This window comes from Lytechinus variegatus, chromosome 3 (assembly GCF_018143015.1).
Source record: "Lytechinus variegatus isolate NC3 chromosome 3, Lvar_3.0, whole genome shotgun sequence".
NCBI classification, from domain to species: Eukaryota; Metazoa; Echinodermata; class Echinoidea; order Temnopleuroida; family Toxopneustidae; genus Lytechinus; species Lytechinus variegatus.
The window spans coordinates 62,146,610-62,169,459 of NC_054742.1; the positions used below are offsets into that span (position 1 = coordinate 62,146,610).

Genomic DNA, 22,850 nt, shown 5'->3' on the forward strand with positions numbered 1-22,850 from the left:
CTCAGAGCATCTATTAACATCAAAATATGGATATAATTATTTGAAACAATTTTTTAAAGACTTTTAAAAACTGTCACGTTTTTTATACACACTGTATAATCATAATGCATGTCTTATTAATGCGTGCACGCACTATTTTGGGCCTTATTGTTTTGCTTTTATAGGGATATTTTCCAACCGAAGTCAAAAAAGAATTTCATTTTTTAGCGGCACATCTTGATCAACCTCCCCCCCCCAAAAAAAACCCCACGGTGTTACCTCCCCACTTTTATGAATAATACATCTTCGTATAGGCAAGGGGCGACATTCCATATGACATTTCCACAGATGAAAAATAATGGGAAAGGATAAGATAAAGAAAAGAATGAGAAAAAATGTTGAAAATAGATGGATTAGTTGCGTAACTTAGTAATATCCCTTATTTCTTATTCAAAATCTTTGGGTCCCCAATCACCTCTAGGCCCCTATAATCACGAAGAACGCACATATACCATCACATATATGCCTCATCACATGAATAGGTCCACAATATGTTTGGGGGAAAGAATTCATCATCCAAGATATACATAACACCACGTCATAATTTACTCAGAAAACATTCCTACCACGCTAGAAAACATATAGTATACACCTTCATCATGAAAACTGATATTCATGGCCTCAAATACAAGTGCATGCTGCTTTAAGAGCCATATAGGTCCTGGATCATTTATATTTTTTTCTCTTTTATTTTGTAACATCTTGATTGTGTTATTGTAATAGATAAAAATTGAATTGAATATTTCAAGAATCAATGCAAGAGCTGCGAGGAGGTATTTTCAAGACATTTATTAATAACTATATCGTATATATTATAAGCACCGTTTGTCTACCCGCTTTTTTCTCAAACATGTAATAAGGAAACAATGTACAGAACACTATACAACCATACAGGTAAAAAAACTATATATACTACATACATTTACATCATGGCACGGAATATTTGAGGTAAAGTCGATAAAATGGTACGTCTATCAATCAATTACTGGTTGTATTATCAAAATTCATGTATGCTTGTAAAACGTTTTATGCCTCTGTTATATATAGGTGAAGTATGTGATTAGAAAACATCATATTGCATGATAATACGGATACGATTTGCCAAAGAATAGAATCAGAATTAATTTTGTAAGAAGATGACAAAGTTTATGATAATACGTGATACTTCAGTCGCCTTGTATTACTATCATGGTCCAGGGAATCATTTCAGAGGAGAGGGTGCTGGTTTTGAAATAAAAGTGACAAGCAAAAAACAGGGTTTTCGCTCAAATATGAAGATGATTCTGGTCAGAAAATGTTGACGAACAATAAAAAAAATTATTCAAGGTAATGATAATTGTGGTCTTATTTTATACGTTTTATCATATCAACCTGGGGTGATACCTATGGTGTATAACGTATGCAACACCTCCAGAAAAAATGTTTGGGGATACCTCACCCCCCTTCTTCCCAAGGCCTTGAGTATCATTATCATAATTATTACGAAAAGTCATGTATGTCTGATACATCTTTAAAACTAAGCTAACTTAGCTAGGATATTAGTTTGATAACGTCTTGATTATCTCAATTTTTAAATACCATTAGCCAGTTGCGCAATGGGTTGAAATATTGAGGCCATGGAGGCGGTAAGCAAACATAGTGGAAAGGAAAATTGTCTTTCAAATATAACCTGTTTTTATGAAAATCTAATTTTACGATATACACTGTAATATCTTGAACATAATTCCATAATTTACACTTTCGACTTTTATTTCCATTCCTTTTAATGTTTCTTTAAAAAAATCCTCAGTATTCTAACTACTTCTCTCCTTTTTTTTTTGAGGGGGGGAGCAACTGCCAAGTCTCAAATCTGTATCACGCTGTAGTGCAATTGTCGAGATAAGATTCCTTCATGGAAACAATTATAAAGAAATTATTTTTAAAAAGTTCAAGGAACCATCATTGATTTTTCATTGGGAAACTCTGTGAGAGATTGAAGTAAATATGTTGTTTCGATTGTTACCTGGAGAAAACTGTTCATTTCAGAAATAGGGTTTGATCTTTTCAAACTAGTATAACAAACTAAAAAATCTTTGTCGTATTGATGATAAATCAATGTATTTTTCTTTTTTTTTGCTTCGATGATTACAAGGAAAAGATTGTCGGTCACAATTGTTTCAGGAAAAGGTTTGATCTTTTAACACGAGAATGATAATCCACAAGAAATAAAATCATAATAAGTTCACTTAGACAAGATACAACAGAAAATTCTTCTACGAAACATAAATACAAGAAAAAAAACAGTCCTCCTACCAAAATCCATCTTACTAAGTGAATACATTCATATCAAGTACATGTATATCCGTCAAATGGAAGAACGCTTGAGCAAGAACCCCCCCCCCCCATAACATTTTGACGCAGTTATGCAGATATGACACAGAGAGATGGCCATGTCCTGAAATTTTGGTGTGGACGAAATTTAGAAAGTTTTAACATGGTTGGAAAGTCTTAACATGTTGATCGTTGTCAAGTGCCCTCTTGTAAATCATTTTACGTAACCGAAGGGGCTACCCTGGTAAACTGAAATACATAAATAACGAATACATTAATGGTTCGCAAAGCAGGGTGTAGTTTTACTGATAGGGGTAAGGCAAACATATTGCCATCACTGCCTCTTCTGGATTGTCTTCAGTCTAAAATGGTATCGACTTATCTATAAAAGATGTGATGACGATTGATCAGTAAGTATTTATCGTTAGGCATGAAGAGATCTTCCTTGTGTCCAAGCCAGATAACGTGCCATGAGTCCTTGAGACGACACCGCATCAGGTATTACCGTACATACCTGATTTGGAGGAAGGTTATTGTCAGACGGAACAGACCGCTGAGGAGGCATAATGGGGAGGGATACATTTTTGGGAGGGGCGCCTGCCGAATGTCGAGGAAAGCGTGCTTTATAAGCATCACCTGGAAATCGTGATGGATATTGTGATGTCGACATAGAAGAGGGCTGGTGATGAACTACGCCTTGAGGTTGGTCATTTACTCTGAAGTGTCCAGGACAAGGTTGGACATGGTCCTGGAAGCCCGGACCTGAATGTATCTGATAAGGATGTCCGTGTGCCTGAAGTTGGCCATAGGCGGCACCCTGCTGAAGATTTGCCTCTTGATTGGATGAACTATTTTGGTAATGCATCATATTGTTCCTGTGGGTACCGGATACGCTATCATGTACCAACAGATCAGATGTTGGTGTGGGAACTTGATGTGGACGGGTTGGAATCGGTCTGATGATACCTTGACTTGGTATGTTGATTCTACTATTTGGTTCTTGCAGTTTTCCTCCGCCAACGGTATTGCACTCTGACGTCCGCAAGTGTGCTTCACTGTGGTTTCCTGCAGAATCATTCATAAAGAAGGACCCTGTCTGATTTTGCTCTTCTAATTGGTCACGGATGTCATCATTAGCCATTGGCTGTTGGAAGTTTTGAACCATACCTTCATCGTGAATGTCTTTGGGCAACGTTTCAGGAAGGTGCCTCCTCGATTCTGTGGTGCAGGAACTAGTAGGGATTTCCAAGACTGTGCTCTGGTCTGTCCCCACAACATCGTCTGTAAGGTGCTTCACCAACTCACTTGGAGACACTGGGATGTTGAAGAGAGAAAGTCCACTGAGAGAAGAGTCCGAAGACCGAGTTGAGACGGGAGAGGTCCTTGGATTGGTGTCTAGTGGGGGCTGAGGCCGGTTATCACTAAGACGTGGCGTTACCAGAGCCGAGTCACTTAGAATACGAGGACGTCTGTATGGCTCACATCCCTTACTGCTTAGAGAGGGTTCCTCGTGGTATATCGGCAAGTAAGTTCCTAGAGGTGATGGCAACATTTCTGCGAACTCTCGGGCTAGTAAAATCTCTGAAAAGTCATCATCATTACAATCCGCAACATTTCCTGCACTTTCGTTGTGTTTATTAGCGCTCATGGAATTAACGTCGGAACCTTCTTCAGGCACAAGGGCAGGTGGTGCACTTTGAGTTCCTAACTGCCCAGTCTTAGCATCATGAGGTGACTTTTGACTGGCTTTTAATTTGTCTGTTTCTTTCTTTGGTCCTTGGTCAAAGTATGCCCATGTGGAATCGTCGCTATCAGTATCCCAATCGGATAAGTTTTCATTATGTACTGATTGATCAAATGATTGGAGCGGCATTGAACTCGACGAATTAGTTGAAGTTCCAACTGCTTGACCTTTCGGAACTTGTTCAGAACTATACTGAGGTATCTTGCTTAAGTAAGGAAGCGTGCGATCGTGAAGAGGGACAGAAGCACAGCTTGCATTCGGTGGTGGTTTCTGTATATTACGAAATACTTTTCTTCTCCGGCGAGGGGGTGCTAATCCTTCAGAGTCGGAAGATTCTTCAGAACTCGACGACCAGTCCTCAGATATGTATCCTCCACGATGGCCAGAAATAGACCCACTTGGTCCATTTGGGCTCGTTTCCTCTACCAACCCATGTTTCACGAGAGCCAATTCGAGTTCATTCCGTTGAGAGCGGGGAATAGCAGCACACGTCTGGTTTGGAGGTGGCGATTTCGGTGGATCCTTCTTCAAAACGTTCATGCGCAACTTCACGATGTCCCTTTTACCAACTTTAGAGGTCACAGGTGAAGATGCTCCAAAAACGCCATTAGGAGAACTTCTCATCTGAACCGTGTCATGCCTGATGCATACACGTGGAAGTCTGGGAAAGTCTAATTTTCCAAAGGCACTTCTTGAACTTGGAGTTTCTTTGACGGGCCACTTTCTGATTTGGTCAATGGTTCCCCCTTCGGAGCCAGCTGGTGATTTGACAGGACTCGTGGGTGTTGGAAGACTAGATGAACTCACGATAGGGTCTGCTGAAGAACTGTTTTCTTTGATGGAAGCGACATGTGATTCTTGCGATTGAAGAGAGTATCTGAGGGGGAGATAAAACAATCCAAATAATAACTGGCATAAATTATTTTTCATTGATCTTAGGACATGATACTGATCCAAACATTGAAATGATATCATACTATAAAGATGGAATACTTCAGATAATGTATCTGGATATTCAATTATGAAAGGTTCATGGCCAAATGAAATATTTAAAAAGCATGCTTTAGCCGCAAAGCTGATAGCCTTGGACTAAAGTTCTGACGTCAAACAAGATTATAAGCGTGCAAATTTTACTCTTATCTCTTTCACATGCGATTAAAACATATTCAAGTAATACCTTTCAAATAAAAGGGTTGTTTTTTACTATCTCAAACTGTTTGAAAGATAAGATCTACATTTTAAAAAAATGAAGAAATCCACGCATTATCTCAAATCGAATTCTATTATGAAGCATCTCTGATGTAGCTTTTCGCATGCTTCAGCCATTTAAGAATATTCCCAAGCTAGTACGTCCATCGAAAAGCCTCTGAAAGTGGATGGGCAGCTGTCCTAGGTATAAAAACCTTGACGAAGCGACCGCGTACCCCATTAGTGGCGTAAAATAAACAAAAACAAAAAATAGGGGAGGAAAATGTGGATTTCGGCCCCTCCGCTATTGGCAGTGCTGGATGCATGTGAGATTCCACCTTTATGCAAATGTTACGTAAACGTGGATTCACCTACACGTAGGAAAAGGGCAGATGCCATCCCCTAATTATGAAAAAATTATCACACGTTTTGCTCAAATTCTTATCAAAATTCACAGGAATTGGGCACTAAATGCTTACTTTTCACTGTTTTAGATCTAATAGTTCTCTCGCACTTACTTTGCTTCTCGCTGCCATGTTTCTAGAAAAGTATTATACCAACGCGTTGCCCCATAAATATCCTGCGGAACAGCCGTAGTTGCGTCCCCCCCCCTCCCCTGGAAGCATTTATAAATGCTTCCGAAGTCCTTTATATGTCATTAATTTGTTAAGAGCATTGGTGTTGCTTAATTATTATATCCGGGAATTCATAGCATCTGGGTTTTTTAAAATCACTTTACCTGGGGTCATGTTCTATGTTGCTGAAATTCGTCTTGTCGGTCCAGGTAATCGGAAGATTTTGATTTCCCATCTCAGTACCGTGAACAGAATAGCACTGGCTTGATCTTGTGACTGGATGAATTGCTGATGGGTAGGGGGCAACGCCCTCTGCGGTGCTCCACATATAGTTTTGTCGATCGGAAATAGGTAGTAGATGTCCGAGATTGGACACGCCATGATGGGGACGGTATGTCCCTTGGGAATTGAGCCCTGGAACTCCTCTTTGCAGTCTCTTCTTTTTTGCCCTTCGATTTTGAAACCAAATCTGTAAAGGACATAAAAATAAAAATATGTTTACGACACGCTTTGATATCACGAAAGAGCCAACTGACATTTGAGCTTGTAATAATAATAATACTAATAATAATGATAATAATAATAATTCCATTTCTACAGCGCCTTTTCTTGGCGAGGTACAAAGAGCATACAAGGAATTTACAATGAAACAACACATAAACATAAAATTGAACGGAAAATTAAAGAACATTTAAGTACCATACCAATAAGCAACCCCCAAAATTTATCACTAATTGGCACGACCTAAACGACGCAAAAATGAAAAACCCTTTTTGAATCCGGGACAACAAAGCATTTATTTCTCTAGAATATCTCGAATGCGTGACCGAAAGAAGACACACCCCCATGATTAAAAAAAAACTCACCCCATATTAAGGAGTGTATCAACTGGGTCAGAATTAAATCAAACCGTTCATACACCACTTTAAGGCGAAAAAACGGGTAAATTTTCCGTTTTAGTGAGCTGATGATGAACCCAAATGATGTGTCGACAGCATAAAAAAAATAAGTAGAAAAAGATTTTTAAAAAAGGATATAAACCCCTCAAAAAAAGTTTTGCAACTCAGTTTTGGGGGATGATATCTTTCTGGTTAATGAAGTATAAAAGATGAAACTAGTATCATTGGAAAGCTGAATTATTCTTCTTTACAATGACATGCCATTTGCTGTGATTTTGTAATCATGGAATATGCAATCACCCTGAACATCGAGAAAAGTCAGAAGTTAAATGTTGCAAAATGCATTGATTTCCAACAAGAGTCTCCATTTCTATAGAATTTCCACCATGCAGGTGACAGTGAATGCACTCGGTCCATCCTCGAAACAATTGGAAATTCGCTATTGCAAACGACGCATTTTGCAACATTTCATGTCTAACATTGCTGCGTATTATCGTGTCTGTGTATTTCATGATAACACTAGCATTACAAATGACACATGATTGTAAAGAAGAATAATCATGCTTTCTAAAGATACCACTTTTACACATGATGATGGCACATTAAGAAATTTATTAGCACTCAAACTTGCAGTTTGAGTTGCAGAACTCAAACATGACATGGCAACGAATTTTGCAACATTTCATTTTTTACATTGCTGCATATTTATCATGTATGTGTATTTCATGATAACACTAGCATTACAAATGACACATGATCGTAAAGAAGAATAATCATACTTTCAAATGATACCACTTTTACATATGATGATGGCACACTAAGAAATTCACTATATAGCAGTCAAACTTGAGTTGCGGAACTTTTTTTGAGGGGTTTAGATGAATCAAGATCTCCATAAAAGTTATGTATTACGTCACATCTCGTCTGTACGCATGCTCTGTCCAGAGAGGGTGAAGTCAAATAACCCGTGGCTATTGTTGCACTACTGGGGTTATATTAACCCTAAAATGACTGGTCTATTTCAACACCTATGAAGAATGGGGGCTGATTTAGCCCCCCCCCCCATGATCTCGGCTGCCGATGTTACGATCAGGACGAAAATCGGCACGCGCATTACCCTTGGCATAATTTCCAAAACCGTAAGATAAAATTCCTCGAAAAATCTCATTACTAATACAAAAATTTTGTTCTTATTAATTATGATAGCCCTCAAACTCTTTTTTTTCAATTATAGACTCTTTGTAAGATTTTTATCATATGTAATTAAAAAAAATCAATATCACAATTTTGTCTTAAGTATGTCTTTGTATTTCGACTTTTTTTTCAGTGGAAATCCTCGGCGACTTTATTCTGACCATAAAGAAAATTGATTGAGTCGTCATTAACGGCTTTATTGATAAATTTGTGAATTGTGGCTAAAAACACAATTTGCATTGGATTTTAATACGAACTCACGTTTTTTTTTTTTTTAGCAATTTAGGGTCTGCAAGCACTTACAGAATGTTGCGTAATTCTGGAACCACGCACCCATGGGTCGCAAATTCGGTCTCAAATGTACCCCACTCCCGTCTTATTAAGGTTAAGATTTATCATGAATGTACACGGGTCGTGGCTCGGGTGAGCTACATCGACAGCTAAATATCATGGGTTTTTTTTTTATTCATATGATGATTTGTCAAAGGTTAATCCACACTTAACGTTAAAGGACAAGTCCACCCCAACAAAAAATTGATTTGATTAAAAAGAGAAAAATCCAACAAGCATAACACTGATAATTCCATTGAAATCGGATGTAAAATAAGAAAGTTATGACATTTTAAAATTTCACTTAATTTCACAAAAAAAAGTAATATGCACATCCTGGTTGGTATGCAAATGAGGAGACTGACAGCATCATCCATTCACTATTTCTTTTGCAATTCATTATATGAAATATTCTCATTTTCTCCTCATTGTCAAGTGAAACAGTGATCAATTCCTCCCTGAACATGTGATATCAGCATTGCTTAACCCTATATAGCCAGGGGGGGAGGGGCTAAAAGGCCCCCCTCGACATTTTTCGCGATTATTTATAAATGCAAAAAATAATACGCTGAAATTTCATGACTTTTTGCTTTCACATTTCCCGCACAATTTGAGACCCTGTTTGCGAAAATCGGGGGTACACTTGCGGAGATATAGCACATATTCGTGACCAATGTCACCGAAAATGGCAATTTCCATCGACTTTTGTGTGTACAATATATGGGTTTTACAAGAAGTGTTGTCAGATGAATGTTTTCTTTTCTGTTTTTCTTCACATAACTTTCTTTTGGGCTATCACCAAATATTCTAGATTAAAAAAAAACAATAAAAAATAGAGATTTCAAAACAAAGAAATACATAATAAATTAAAAACAAAGAAATACATAAGAATTTTGAAACACGGAAGGAAACAAGAATATTATCGAGAAAAATTAGCATATGCGCATAATTAATTACTATTATAATCTAATAATTATACAATTTTAAGACAGTTGAGTGAGCTTTCTTTTAGATTACATGACTGGCTACTAACATGCTTGATTCCATTGCATTTTCTCAAAAAAATGGGGGGAAAACTACAAAAAAAATGAAAATTCCTTGAAAAAATTTGAATATTTGCATAATTAATTAGATAAATAAAAAATGATAACAACTATCACAAATTTGACAACGCATTCTTGTAAAATACATAATGAGACACCCACACACCAAATTTGGTCGCAATCGGTCGATAAACGGCCGAGATCTGAGGGGGGCCTAATAGGCCCCCCCCCCCCCGGGCTATGCAATTTCAAAATAGCCCGGGCTATATAGTGTTAATACTATATGATTCAGTCAAGTCGGTTCCTATGGTCATATCTGTAAAAAATGAAATATTGTATAATTTAAACAATAAAAAAAACAAAAGAAATAGTGAGTGATGGACATCATCGACTGATTCAATTACATGTCACTTAGTTGTGCATATCACTATTTAGTGAAAAATAGGCGAAACCTTGAAATGCCATAACTTTCTTATTTTACATCCGATTTTGATGAAATTTTCAGCACTATGCTAGTTTGATTTTCCCCCGTGGGGGGGGCACTTCCATTCACAAGTGGATACCATGCGCGACCATGGGGTCTCGAAAAGCACCCTAAACACGTAATTTCCATATTCTGAAAATGCACCCCTTAACAAGTATTGGCGTGTGAAACCCTACCCTTAACAAGTATTGGAAACAAAACGATACTCTTGGCAAATATTCCCTGAAATGAACCCCTAAACAAGTACAGGAATGTTTTATTGTTACGGGTCCTTCGGTCGTCTGCTTTACCTTATTGGTTAAGTACGACCCCACCTTCTACACCTCGCGCAAATCGGACTCTAAACACGAAGTGTTGGGGCAAAAAGGACATCCTTTATAAAACATTTTAAATTTGTTTTATCATCCTCGCAAATTCGACCCTAAACACGTAATTTTCCTAGCGAAATAGATACCCTTTTTTCATTATTTTTGTGTTTTTGACACCCTTATCACGTTACGTACGTAACGTGCCCTATCGTGAAAAAGACATTCTTTTTACGTGTTTTTTGGGTCGCGCATGGTATCCACTCGTCAATGTAAGTGGCCCCCGGGGATTTTTCTCTATTTATTCAGATCAACATTTTGCGAGGGTAGACTTGACCTTTAAGACATCTTTATTTGACCTGGGGGGCGTTTCATCAAGATTTTCGTCCGACAAGCTGTCAGATCTGACAACTTTCCTGGATTCTGATTGGCTGAGAGGCACTGTTACTATAATAACTGTCGGATAAAACGTCCGACAAGTCCTTTCATGAAACGGTCCCCTGAGCTCACCTGTACAGTACTCTCATCGACCTCAAGACGATGTGCTAACTTAGCTTTCAAATCACCATCAGGGTATTCAACATCCATGAAAATACGTTCTAAAGCCTCTATCTGAGCAGAGTTGAATATAGTACGTGTTCGGCGTTCTAGAAAGAGAGAGAGAGGGGGGGGGGGGGTACATGTAATTGAAAGATTTCAGTAAAAATAAAACACGAAAAACATTCATTTTACAGAAAATATAAAAGAGCAATCATGCTTAGAACAGCTTTACAATAGTACTATTATCTTGAGGAAGAACCCGTTCAATTACACAATAACGTTTAATATCTTCTTTAAGGAACTACAAGATAACCGATCTTCCTTACAACATATCGATGGTATAAAATATTTAACATGGAGAATGAAATGATTTACAGTAGACTATTGACCGTCTGGGCAACCAAACACATACATAGTCAAATGCATGTTTGTACCTTGTTTTGTTTGTTTTTTATTGTAAATTGAATTAAAAGTCACCTTTGTTTTTTTATGTATATATATTTGTTTTTATTATAATATGCAAAGTATAGCCTCCACATATGCATTTGATAGTTAAGGAGACTTTATCTCACAAGGCCATTGCTGGCTTTATTTTAAGTCTTCCTATTTCATTTCTTCTATGACCATACAGGCCAAATTATATCATTGTATCTATCCCAAGTTATTTTTGTATGATTTATTCGCTCTATTATTAATCTGAATACTTGATGTGTATATTTGATGCAAATATGTACTCATTGTTTTTAGAGATGAAATAAATACGAACTGAACTGAACTGAAAAGTTTGGTAAAAAGAAAAGATGTTTGGAAGTTTGGAGAAAAAAAAATGATAACAGAGCCGTCGCAAACGAATGTTAAAAAAAATAGATTCAGACAGGCCTGTATCATAAAGATGTTTGTTAACCCTAAGTATCCGATTGAGAAGGTTGAATTGAAAGTAACTGAGTTATTACTGTTAATATCAATAAAACATAATCAACAAAGCCATCAAAGAATAAATGAAATATTAATAAGCATCATTTTTTTTCTTCTTCTTTCTTTCTTTCTTTCTTTCTTTCTTTCTTTCCTTCTTTCCTTCTTTCTTTCCTTCATCTTCATCTTCCTCTTATCCTCCTTCTTCTCCTCCTCCTCCTTCTTCTTCTTCTTCTCCTCCTCATCCCCTTTCTTCTCCTCTTCCTCATCTTCTTCTCCATATTTTTTGTCTGTCCTCTCCTTTACATGATCATTTGATTTGTTCTTGCATATTTCAATAAGTATTATCAACATCATTATCATAAATATAATTCGGATTTTTTACCTTTTGCTCCTGGTCCCATCTGCTCGTCACGTGATCTCTTGAGACCACCTGATCTATGTGTCTCCATTATGACATGGAATCCATGATCGACATCCATGATGAATACGAACAAGCCACCATCTAAATCCTCTCGTCTGAATGAAAGAAAATGGATAATTATCATGAAAGTTTATCAATATTTTGTGAAAACAGTTAGATGCACATCGTCATGAATATTTATTAGGTGTGCTGATGAAGTCACATCTCCACTTTCCTTTTTCTTATGTTATTACATGAAATCATAAATGTTTCATCTTTTTTGCATACATGTGTAAATAATGTGTCTCCATTATTATGAAATAAGTTGCGGCAATAAATAACTAATGCACTTCATCAGTTGCCAATCGAATTGTTTTAGTTCTTGGTAGAAATTTTTTAATAAACCAAATTTCATATAATAAAATACAAAAGAACAAGTGGGGACATCATCAGCCCACCTAATGAATATTCCTAAAGACATGCCTAGAACTGTTTCACCGGAATGATGCAAATCTTTATAATTCAATAATTTTGATATTTGTTATCCGATTATGTGAATTTTACTCTATTTCTTAAGTTATGAATACTTCTAGCCTGGACCATTAACCGTGGTACTGAGACACCATTTTCTATCGGCAGACATTTTTCTAGATTGAAACACAGTTTTTAGTGGTATGTCTCGACCAACCCGATGGAGGGTCATTCTCAAAAAAATGATACAATTCACAAAAAACGTGTCTCGACTATCTAATGGCCGCTAGCTTCACAACCCTGAACATTTTCTACAAAATTTTTATCAAGAAAATGACAATAATAGACTAGCTTCACAAAGCATATGCGACCAGTAATTTGTAAAGCTCTAATTTTATTACAAAGGCCTTTAAGTTTTGCTTTTTGTTAGAATAGACACTGTCTCGGGTCAGTTTTAGATTTTACTATCATTCTCTTTTTTTATTACTCTGTATTTCGAACCTACATTAATGTCTGGTGAGGGCAACATGGTGTAAACATCTGACATACTGCGCTTATCCTAGTATTTGATGATCACTTTGTGATTAATTTCACTTTTAACTTTGTCCCAAATTCATTTTAACCTCCGTAACGAATACTGCCACAAGTTTTTTCTCCCTTTCAAACTGAATTATATAATATGATAATGTGTCTGCAAGTAGAGTGATAATCAACAATAAATAATTGATAGGGAATTATCATATCTGTTTCCTGTTTTACACGAAAATAAAGGACTATTCTTAAAAAATGAAATGTATGACTAAACAGCTTTAACATCCGTAACGCACCTTAAGAAAATATGCACTTTGGCAGTTCTGTTGAGAATTCAGTATTATATAAAATAAGAGACACCTTTCATAATAAATACAGTTTTCAAAGGTAGGGCTGCTAAATAAGGACCACGTTGGATCTTAAAGCATAAAGACGTTAACTTCCGTAACGCATTAACTTCCGTAACATTTTTTGTTGAATATGCTACAAATTTGTGCTATATTGAATCACTCCGGATCATACAGATATAAATCATATAAGGTACCCTCCACCTTCTTACCCATAAAAATGATAGCTCTTCATCCTTGTAAAATTATTATTACACATCTTATTTTTAACATCACTTTTTAAAGAGGGAAAATTGCCAGCGAAAACAATTTCCCGAGAATTATATACGATATTTAATGCTTTTGGAATTTTAAATAATTCATACTACAAATGTGGAATATTGGCATCTTCTTTAGAACTTAACATTTCTAACTTCTTTGCTATATAAATTGCATTAACTTCCGTAACAATTACTGTTACGGAAGTTAATACACTTCTTTGCTGTACTTTGCTGAGATTGATAGTACGATTCTAGTTCCAGAACAGGTGACATGGCTTTGTCTAATGCAGAAGTCGGCAGAAACGGTGGAAAGAAAGGGAAGAAGGAGAAACAATTAAGCTTTCATGGATAAGGGCAGAGAAAGGAAAACTATTTGCAATGACTCATGAGAAGGGTTATTTAACGATCAAAAATGTGAGCGCAAAGCGCGAGCTAAAACTTGCGTATAGTCTAACCTGAAAACTTGAGATTCTAGCATTTTTTTTTGGTAAAAATGATCAGGATGATATCTGAATAAACTATTAATGCGAGTACAAAGTGCTAGCTGATTTTTTAGTATTCTGACTGAAACCTTGACATTCTAAACAGTGTTTGTACCAATTACAAGGATGGGTATCTTAATTGATGCGACTGTAAATTTTTTATGTTTTGATCTGAAAACAATCATTTTTTGAAGTTTTAATTTGAGAACAAGATATATATCCAATAAACAATTATTGAAAAGGTAAAACGCGCGCTTTTTGAGGTTTAGAACCCAAAACGGGACATTCTATTAACTTTTTGTAATCATAAAAAGGATGGGTGTCTTGCTAAGGAACAGATGCGCAGCGAGTGCAAAGCGCGAGCTGAAAATATGTGTCATTCCAATATAAAAACCAGACATTTTAAGCACGCTCTCGAATAAAGAGGATATGAATTGAATAAAAAATAATTTCATGCAATAGAATACAAAAGAACAAGTGGGGGTTACACGTACGTACACCACCAATCAACTCTTTTAATATTCATGAAGATGTGCATAGACCAAACTGTTTCACTAAAATAATGCAAATCTTTAAAATGGCATAACTTCGTTATTTTGTTTGTCAGATTATTAGTATTTTGTTTGTCAGATTATTATCTGTTCAGAACATATTTTTTCAGCCTGAATGATCCCTTTAATGCGCATGAAAATCGCTGAAATATTTGATATAGGTCTACTTACATGAAAACATAGAAAGGGGTATTCAAACACTCAACGTTTGTTGGAATTTAGTAATGAAATACGTATTTCGATAATCAAACATTTTGGCTATTCATCATTTTCGTAAATCACGAACAGGATGCGTAATTGTGTATCTCGATGAAACAAAATAATGAAACAAAAATCGCGATTAGATCATATAGATTCCATTAATAATTTATGTATTTGTGATTTTTTAGCCTCTTGTTTCATTCACCTCACTTTATTATTATTCGTTTCCCCATGACGTTTTTAGATGTTTTTTTTCATCTTTTTTTTTCTCTCTCTATCTTTTTTGGCTATTGGCAATTAGCGGCGGGATTCCTCGTAACCCAGAGAACTCATCCTGGTTACGGGACTACGATTGTTTTATTTTGTTTATTGCCAGAAACTTTTTAAGATGAACTGCAATTCTGTGGCCCTGTTATTCGGTTTTCTCATTCTAACTTTGAACAAGAACGACAATAAAATTACATTTTCCGTTTCCTGTTATGTTTTCACATTTTTAGGGGGTGGCAAATTAAGCTATGCGCTCCACATTTATCTTTATTTATTAAAAAATGTAATACGAATACCTAAATATGGATTTTCCTAAGCTAATAAATAAATATTGCAATTTGTAACTTGATTTAACTTCCGTAACGAAGATTGACAAAGTTAAATGCCATCGAGAGGATTTAATGGTAGACTATCTTTGGATTCCCAACATTGGTCATGCATTGCTTAGGATCCTAGGTTTTGGATGAAACTTATTTTAAGGTTGCCTCATTGAAATTATGAACATTACACTGAACGAAAGATGTGCAATGATTTTTATGGTACTTTTTGTTATATGTTATTTGGTAAAATCCTGCGTCTGAAAAACAATATTGAATATTTTTCCATCTTGCAAACATTTTGGCTTCAGAAATAAAATTGTTGATACCACACTTAAACTAAATTGTGTGCATTTCAATTCCAATCATTTCAAAAGTGATTTAATTGAGTAACATAAGTGGGCAATGCTAACGATTAACCTCCGTAACGTTGATAAACAGTGCCTGAGTTAATCCGGTCAGTACTTCAAATTGACGCAACAGCGACTTGCCCCTTTTCTGTTGCCACTTTCTCATACATGGTACTTTCACAATATGCATCTTTCAACCCATTCTGTAGACTTCACTTTTACGATTTTTCCCCCATCAATTGTTGCATTTTTCTGAGAATGACCCTGGAATTATCAATATATGTTATGATATCCAACTACATTCTGATTATTTTAGTTAGATACGAAATCATACTGTAAATAAAACATGCACTCCGAAGAAGCAAGCAGCTAGGTGACCTACGGCCTGTCAATGGGGGAGATGGGAGGTTTTTGTATTCAGTCATACCAAGGAGCTTAAGCTCCTTGGTCATACATTGACTGTTGCAGAAAAAAAATGCTGCAGAATCATGAGTGTCGATGAGGGACATATCCCCAAAATATTTCAGGTGAGGGTGGCCTGTGCTACCACCCCCCAAAAAAAAATTATATAAAATAAAGATAAATAAATAAGTAAATAAAAATATGAATAAAAGCGTATATCTAAAAACACGCCCCATAAACATGTTTGCATACATGTATGTAGTACATGCACTATTTGCTAAGGGGCAAATTATGATATATATATGACACCCAATGAAATCACAATTGATAAGATCCAAATTAATTTACTTGATTACCTGCATGCTGTTACTAATGTATAAACGTCATTATCACCCCTACAGCTTCCCATATTCTTCAAAAGAATAATAAATACCAAACTTAAGTGTATTTTCATTATACATGTAGTTCTATGTTTTTTTTTTTAGAATATTCATTTTAAACATTCCTTTATTTGTTAATATTTGCGTTGTATTCTAAAGGTAAACCCGAAAGGTTAACAATTACAGAGGGATTAACATTACTGCAGGAAGACTAACTAATGAATGAATGAATAATAAACAAATGAATATAAATACATAGATAAATGAATGCATAAATAAATAACAGATAAATAAATAAATAAATAAATAAATAAATGAAAGAATATTCTTAAAACTGGAAAAAAAAGTGTGAAAACGGAACGAATGCAAAATAGCTAGCCTACACGTACATGTATGTTTTGCATAATTCTCTCTTATTTACAAGGAATTCAGATGGAATGTAATACTTTAATAGTTCAAATCTGTGAAATACTTGGTAAAGTACAGGAATTTCGAATGCATATGTGCAAGTTATAGCTTAATTTTATTGCAATTAGAAAATATAACTTTTTAAATTAATGTCTATCAAGTTCCGTGGATGAACTTAATAAAAATAACGTAAATTAATATTTCAATTACCTAGCAGTTTTTTCTACCTTTAAGTTCCTAACACCAAGTGTCTACCGAGGAGACTACTAGGGCGTGAAACAGGCCCTAAACGAACAACAACAACAACAAAATTAATATAAAAATTTCAGAAAAAAAAATACACGGATACGTGGCATATTACAATATCACAACGTAAAACTATATGTTTATATTCATGGGGTGTGTGAATATACTACTATATAGCACAGAACCAGACAAAGCTCCAGACATCTAAATTAATCCTTTCTACTTCTCACATCCAAGACCACAAGATGCACTTTCAAAGTCTATTTTATATTCATAGAAATTACTGAAAAAAAGTTTTAATGATATATATATAAAAGTACACTTACCAACACAAAAATTGAACAACTGATGAGGTGTCGATAACTTGCTATTTATCCTTGAAATTCAAGTTCATTTCCAGTTCTTCTCCGCCAGTGACATGATGGGATCTACCAAGGCTGGACCATTGAAGCATGACTACACTGGTACCCCGGCGGTCAATGCTATCCTTTGTCTTGCTCAGTGGTCCGAACGACAGCAGAAACTACAAGTTCTTATAATATGCAAATAAGCTGACCATCTTAATCCGTTTCTTGTATGTAGCTTTCAGGGAAACCGTCTAGAGATTGTTTAAATCCATTGTCTGGCCGTAGTCTGAAGATGGGGGGTGGGGATGGGTGTTATGTAATGTGCTTTTGATTTCATGGTACGCTGTGGAATGAAATTAAAATTGAACTTGGGTAGGCATACCCCCGGGCATATCGAATATCAGGTAACGCTATTTCCTCCGGGCGCTTTCATCCCCTACACATCAGAATGAGTCTGTGGATCGCCTGATGGAACATCAGCTGACATAAACCCGGACTGCATTCTTTAATTATATATCTTGCCAACTTTCATTTATGATTTAAGTATCCTAATCTGTTCTTAAATATATACATGTATATATAAATTATATACCGGTATTATTATGGCTAGATTGTCATTTTTCTGTATCTCCAACTTTACAACCAATCTTTGAACATTGATATGTCATGTGGTGTTTTTCCCCCTATCAACTCAATTTATCTTTTTCGACACCCTTTAAACTGGGATGGGCAGTTGCTAGATTGAAATGGATATTTACCCATTCCAATAAATAAGACCGATTGAAGAACAGTCCTTCCAAGATAAATGTGTTTTATACTTCTGAATATGGACCAGACTACAAATGGACTAAGAACGAAGGAGTGCAGGCTTTTACTTTTCCCTGTAGTTTCCTCACATTTTCATAATTACCAATGTAAAAGCAACAAAAAGCGATTGTTCTTTCGTCTCTTCACGACAGTCACTCCTTCTGCAACACTGTCTGTGAGAAAACAGAGGTAGTTAAACCAGCAGACTACGTTATTAGAAGGCAAATGAGCAAACGTATTCTCGAACGCATGCAATTTGACTTTCGATCGAATCTGCGTTCTTTATCAATTAGTCCAATAATCATCACATTTTTCTTCATTTCTTTTTTTAAAGTAGGTACTATTTGTATACTTTGGGTGTTTTTCAATTCATCATAATTCTGGAGTACTTTTCTTTTTCAAATTTGTAATATTGAATTTTAATTCATGGGTGAAAAAAAATTATCACTGGGGTCAATCTTTCATCTGTTGTAAGCGTTTGTGTTCATTTTCGTTTTATATACAGTTGACACAATGATTATCTTCCCAGATGTGTCCACTAAGATCTACTCTTTCAAAATAAAATATAAAAAAAATGCCTTCCAATTTGGTGGACAGTTAGCATCTGTTATGCGAAGGACTTCTATAACTGTAATGTTGATTTGGGGGCCTGGGGGAGGAGCATCAAAATTATTGATATTTATGAATCGGATACACGATCGGTCATACTAGGATGCTAATGTAATCTAATTCACAAGCTATGAAAGCACGATACGGATTGAATCCATACTTTAACACAAGTCGTTGCAATGTCTGACAAGCTTGGACAACTTTAAGAAGAACAAAAAACGGAATATCGGCGGTCATGAATTCATTAAAAACTTTTTCGTGCTCAGTCCATTTGTTTTGCATTGATTAACGTTTGTACAAAGCGATAAACAATAATTTGTTATAAAAAATCACAATCCTTACAATTCACATTAATAGAAGTCATATCGCATTTTATTTGCTCGGTTTTTTTTTTTTTTGGGGGGGGGGGTCTAGCTGGCTTCATCTGCCATCAATTCATGTTTTTTACATGCAACCTAGTAAAGTGTATCTGCAGCCCTCGCCTTAGAATCAATGTTTTTTTTTTACAAATCCTTACATCTTGTAAATCTCTTCTTCCCTTTATGAAGTGCTAGCCCTTCTCTCACTCTAACTGTTCTATAGCACAGTCCAAGACTATATTTATCCCAGCTGATATGCATAACTATAGAGATTTCTGTTGTACAAATCTGTGATTTCTTACCAATCTCCGATGCCCCTTCGTTCATTCTCTCTCTTCTTCCTCCTCAATTCCTACACCTAACTCCGATGCATGGTTTCCCTCCCATCTATGTCTCTCTCCCTCCATCTCTCTTATCCCTTTTCTTCCCAACTCCTTTTGCTTCTTTCCACTCTATATTCACTAACTACCTCCTCAAATCTTATCTCTTCCCATCTCTCTCTCTCTCTCTCTCTCTGTATTCCATGCCCCACACTTTCACACTCTCTCAAATCAATGGGACATACTGCGCTAATAGTTTGATCCAAATTGAACATTTTCTCTAGTTGACCCCACTGACTTTATCAACCACCCACTCTCTGACCTTTATGAATAAAACTTATAGAGTTTTAATTAACCATGGAACAAATCAGTGGTCTAATTAGGGATCAACGACTGAGATCTGAGGGGGCAAAAAAGCCCCCCCCCCACCACTGGGCTATGTAAATTCCAAATAGCCCCGGAAATACAGGGTTAAACAGAGGAGTAGATAAAGATGATCACTTCCAACATCTTTCACTCAAGACCATGTTTGAAAAAATACAGCAATAGACAGATTTACAATTTCAATGCTCCATAATCCCTTTTAATGCAAAAGTTTTTTTATTTTTCCGTTGCTGGGCTATTCCATTGTATCACCACTGATTACTGATCTCAAACCCATTACATAACCAGAATTCATTTTCCATCTTATATATTCCCAATAGTTATCTATTTCATTGTGAACAATGTGGCAAATAATATCTTACTGCAATAATCAGAATATGTAGTTTCACATAAATTCTACAAATCAGCTAAATAATAATCTATTTTTTTTTTGGTATAACTACATTAGTAAAGCTTCACTATATTATATGACAATTCAAGCGTAAAGATCTTAAGGTTATACATTATTTGATTTCTTTGAATTGCATGAAATCTAAACAAGCATTGCATTTTGTTCTACAAAATAACAATTACATAACAAAAAAAGAAGCTGTGCTTTATAATAAAATTCAATAATATTAATGCTGTTTTAATATATATTCACAGTAAAAAAAAATCTACACGAAATAGCAAGTAATCACTCTTTTCAGCCATCTATGCTACTAAACAAAAACGATATAACAATATGTCAATATTTTGCACAATATTTTGTTTTTACGAGATGCAATCCTTTCGAAAATGATACCTCACATATAATTGACATTAGTCACACAGATAATATAAATGAGTCTAATTTCTTATTGCTTTTGTTCCTTCTAAGCTACCTTTTCTATGAGATAAATGCCCCCCTTACCTGATCCCCAGGAAGTAAGTGCTACATACACAGGTAGTACTGAATTCCAAACCATAGTCCCAAATTATAAAAAAAAAAAGAAACTTAAAAAAGTGAAAAAAACATTGAAAAAGAACATTTAACGAAGAATGCGTGTACCACAAAAATATATAACACATCATACGATACATCAATTCCAATATAAGTCATTAAAATAACATTCTTATTAAATGCATCTTTGCAAATACAAACTTTTTGCAAGTCTGACTCACAATTATATATATATACAAAATAATTTGCAAATTCTTTCTTTAGCTTCTACTATATCTAAATTTGTATAAATTAGCTTCATAATAATAATTTCTAAATTTGTTCTTGTCATAAACTGCCATTAAGTAGATTAATATCATTGAAATTATTCCCTAAACCATATTAATGATTGAATAGGTTACAATAAATAAATTATCAATGAGATGAGTTATACTACTGTTGTTGTATTGAAACACTGTTTATCAAAAGTTTAACAAATATGAATACAAGAATACAATATCAGCAATAATATTTATCTTTAAAGTGTAATTCAGAATATTGAAAAATACATTTTTTTTCCTGCTTAGCAGTGTGTTATAAAAAAAAATGATTAATTTTGCATTTTCTATACAATCTCCAGGCAATGGTGGCCGTACTAACAAAACTGAATATATAATACAAGTTGGAAATTTCTTTCGTTCAATTTCATTTTCAAAGCGAGCTGCAAACTTTGGTAATACAGTTAACAATCTCACTTATATGAAGGCAATCAATGAACATGTCTATATAACGGGCCATGATTTATCATCCTAAATAAGACCAAGTTTGGCTATGTGCATGGTTTAGGCTAATTCAAAACACTCTTCTGAAAGACTACTACTTCACTCTTCAAACAAATTCCTTTTTACATTTGTAAATTATCTACATTAGTCTTCTGAATGAGTCAGGTTATCAGTCACTTAAACTTCATAAATGATACACCTCTTGTTAAATTTATTCCAACCATTCCCTTTTTTTTAATAAGTAGATACATTTTTGAGATCAAAGTAGATCAATGCATTAGAAATTAGCTTATGCTAATCATTGTACACATAGTGGCAATAAACATATTTTTTTTCATTCATATATGTTTGTTTTAACTAAACAAGGTTATACAATATCATTCACTCAATCGACGTTCCATGTTGGAAGCTACTTTATTTAAAATGAGCTGGAAGAAAAATAAAATCAATTTTGAAACATGACCATACGCAATTGCTCACACTTGCTTGTCCACAACTTATTATATCATTCACATATATAACACAACTTACGGTGGAAAGAAAAGAACAATTAGATCCATCACATTCACAAGAACACAGAATGACTGGCAGTATTCTTTTTTATTTCTTCTTGATAATAATGATCCATCCAAACTGGAGCTTTATAAAAATGTCTTCGGACACATACGTATGTCAAGCCTCAACGCCGTTGCAGTTTTGCATATATAGATCGCAAGGAAGAATTTAACGATGTCTTCAAACCCGGAAGGACCCCGGAGCCGAGACGCCATCCCAGATACTGCTCTGGTTATACCAATAGCATCTAAGCACATTGGATGTTGAATGGACTGCCTGGTATGTGCTCATCTCCCCACTTGACCACCAAGACGTAGTTACCCTTCTCTTTGAGTAGATAGGTTACAGTGTAGCGATGTCCAAAGGTGTGCTTTACATGGATTTCTTCACAAGGTGTCTTTGGCCCTGCGATACCAACGATCAGCATGTTGTTTCCTGATATATACAAACAATGGAGAAATAGTTAAATAATCGTCTTTTTTAATGTCTGGGGGAATTTTACAGACATAAGTCCGACAAAAATCACTTACATTCCAATCAGCATGTTCCTTGCTCCTCCTATTGAGGAGGGATGGTGATCATGTTTTGAGAAGGGCACTTGAGTTTG

General features: G+C 35.4%; 2 protein-coding genes across 7 annotated transcripts in view; both read right to left on the reverse strand.

Annotated features, from left to right (window-relative positions):
• Window positions 1-1,868: 1,868 nt before the first annotated feature.
• LOC121411585 lies at window positions 1,869-17,663 on the reverse strand. Its single transcript, XM_041604377.1, has 5 exons — window positions 17,506-17,663; window positions 11,949-12,082; window positions 10,622-10,758; window positions 6,021-6,325; window positions 1,869-4,970 (listed from the first exon to the last, which is right to left on the reverse strand). Exons 2-5 carry the CDS (start codon window positions 12,043-12,045, stop codon window positions 2,774-2,776), a joined length of 2,736 nt encoding a protein of 911 aa, XP_041460311.1. The 5' UTR covers window positions 12,046-12,082; window positions 17,506-17,663; the 3' UTR covers window positions 1,869-2,773.
• Window positions 17,664-20,198: 2,535 nt separating this feature from the next.
• The window catches only part of LOC121411587 (filamin-A-like), a 98,995-nt gene continuing 96,343 nt past the window's right edge, over window positions 20,199-22,850 (reverse strand). For all 6 annotated transcript variants that reach the window (XM_041604378.1, XM_041604380.1, XM_041604384.1 and 3 more), the window contains one exon: window positions 20,199-22,678. In XM_041604378.1, coding sequence (XP_041460312.1) covers window positions 22,491-22,678 — 188 coding nt within the window. In that variant the 3' untranslated portion in view covers window positions 20,199-22,490. The remainder of the gene's footprint in view (window positions 22,679-22,850) is intronic.